At 40.6% G+C, this 2,256-nt stretch overlaps 1 protein-coding gene across 1 annotated transcript; it reads right to left on the bottom strand.

The window, feature by feature from the left end:
• Positions 1-1,105: 1,105 nt before the first annotated feature.
• LOC124894890 (F-box protein CPR1-like) lies at positions 1,106-2,250 on the bottom strand (the record flags this gene model as incomplete). The annotated part of the gene is given in 1 exon segment (XM_047405384.1): positions 1,106-2,250. A coding segment is annotated over 1 exon segment (679 nt), but the record flags the coding sequence as incomplete, so codon positions are not given.
• Between the last annotated feature and the right edge of the window lie 6 nt (positions 2,251-2,256).

The raw sequence follows: 2,256 nt of genomic DNA, 5'->3' as shown, positions 1-2,256 counted from the left end.
TCAAATTGGTAGAGCAACAAGGATTCAATCCCACGATCAAGGGGCCGGAACTTCCATCCACCCCCACCGGCACCAAACAACCTCTTGTTTTTTTGGATGTCATTTTAAACATTTATACATATTTCTCAGATACATACACATGTATATACATTTTGGATCGAGGTGTGTGGGTATCGTGACACCCCCTACCTCCTTAATAGATTCGTCCCTATATATGATGAATAATTTATTCGGAGATAATTAGTATCGGAATAATCTGTTCACAATCAAACGATCCGTAGTATAGAATATTCCTTTTTTGTTTTCTAAAGATAAAATGGAATATCGTATCCTGTCTGGAATATTCGGACAAAGTAAACCCTTGGTACCCAAATTCAGACACAATCATCTTTTATCTCCCCATTTTCCATTTCTATATCGCTTTCCTAAAACCCTAAACCTTCACTGACCATTTTCGACTGCAACAACAACGATGTCGGACGTTCCACCTGAAGTTATCACTGAAATACTCTCCCGACTTCCAGTGAAGTCATTGTTGCGATTCAGGTGCGTATCGAAATCCTTCAAATCCCTTATCGATAGCCCAAAATTCATCAAAGCTCACCTCAAACAACAGCAAGAACCTAACCCAAATGCAAATCTGAACCTTATTCTTGAAGCCCACTACAAAACCGACAACCTTTTTTCACTTGAGTTCACTACAAACACATCAGCGCAACACCACCCAAAAAAGCTTGACCATCCGTTAAAGCAGATTTATGGACCAACTCAGGTGTTGGGTTCATGTCGTGGGTTGGTTTACATATCGAATAACATGAGTGATAATGGGATCTGGAATCCATCAACTAAGAGGTTTCGTAGGTTGCCTGTTTGTAAGTTTGATAGAGCTCCGTGCAAACAGGGTCCAGGGATGGAGCAGATTTGTCAGGGTTTTGGGTATGATAGGACTGATGAGGATTATAAGGTGGTTACGATTGCTCAATGGTATTATCCTAATGAACTGAAGGTGGTTTCTGAGACGATGGTTTATAGTTTAAAATTTGGTGGGTGGAAAAAGGTGCAAGATTGTCCTTACATGGTGCTTAAGGAAGGTAATGGTACGTGTGCTCCATCTGCATCATCCAATACAATGCACCACCAGCAGACGTAGCACACGTACCATTACCTTCCTTAAGCACCATGTAAGGACAATCTTGCACCTTTTTCCACCCACCAAATTTTAAACTATAAACCATCGTCTCAGAAACCACCTTCAGTTCATTAGGATAATACCATTGAGCAATCGTAACCACCTTATAATCCTCATCAGTCCTATCATACCCAAAACCCTGACAAATCTGCTCCATCCCTGGACCCTGTTTGCACGGAGCTCTATCAAACTTACAAACAGGCAACCTACGAAACCTCTTAGTTGATGGATTCCAGATCCCATTATCACTCATGTTATTCGATATGTAAACCAACCCACGACATGAACCCAACACCTGAGTTGGTCCATAAATCTGCTTTAACGGATGGTCAAGCTTTTTTGGGTGGTGTTGCGCTGATGTGTTTGTAGTGAACTCAAGTGAAAAAAGGTTGTCGGTTTTGTAGTGGGCTTCAAGAATAAGGTTCAGATTTGCATTTGGGTTAGGTTCTTGCTGTTGTTTGAGGTGAGCTTTGATGAATTTTGGGCTATCGATAAGGGATTTGAAGGATTTCGATACGCACCTGAATCGCAACAATGACTTCACTGGAAGTCGGGAGAGTATTTCAGTGATAACTTCAGGTGGAACGTCCGACATCGTTGTTGTTGCAGTCGAAAATGGTCAGTGAAGGTTTAGGGTTTTAGGAAAGCGATATAGAAATGGAAAATGGGGAGATAAAAGATGATTGTGTCTGAATTTGGGTACCAAGGGTTTACTTTGTCCGAATATTCCAGACAGGATACGATATTCCATTTTATCTTTAGAAAACAAAAAAGGAATATTCTATACTACGGATCGTTTGATTGTGAACAGATTATTCCGATACTAATTATCTCCGAATAAATTATTCATCATATATAGGGACGAATCTATTAAGGAGGTAGGGGGTGTCACGATACCCACACACCTCGATCCAAAATGTATATACATGTGTATGTATCTGAGAAATATGTATAAATGTTTAAAATGACATCCAAAAAAACAAGAGGTTGTTTGGTGCCGGTGGGGGTGGATGGAAGTTCCGGCCCCTTGATCGTGGGATTGAATCCTTGTTGCTCTACCAATTTGA

Source organism: Capsicum annuum, unplaced genomic scaffold (genome assembly GCF_002878395.1).
Source record: "Capsicum annuum cultivar UCD-10X-F1 unplaced genomic scaffold, UCD10Xv1.1 ctg78143, whole genome shotgun sequence".
In the NCBI taxonomy this organism is placed as follows: domain Eukaryota; kingdom Viridiplantae; phylum Streptophyta; class Magnoliopsida; order Solanales; family Solanaceae; genus Capsicum; species Capsicum annuum.
The sequence above is the reverse complement of the archived record's forward strand: the minus strand, read 5'-3'. Positions and strand labels throughout refer to the sequence as shown.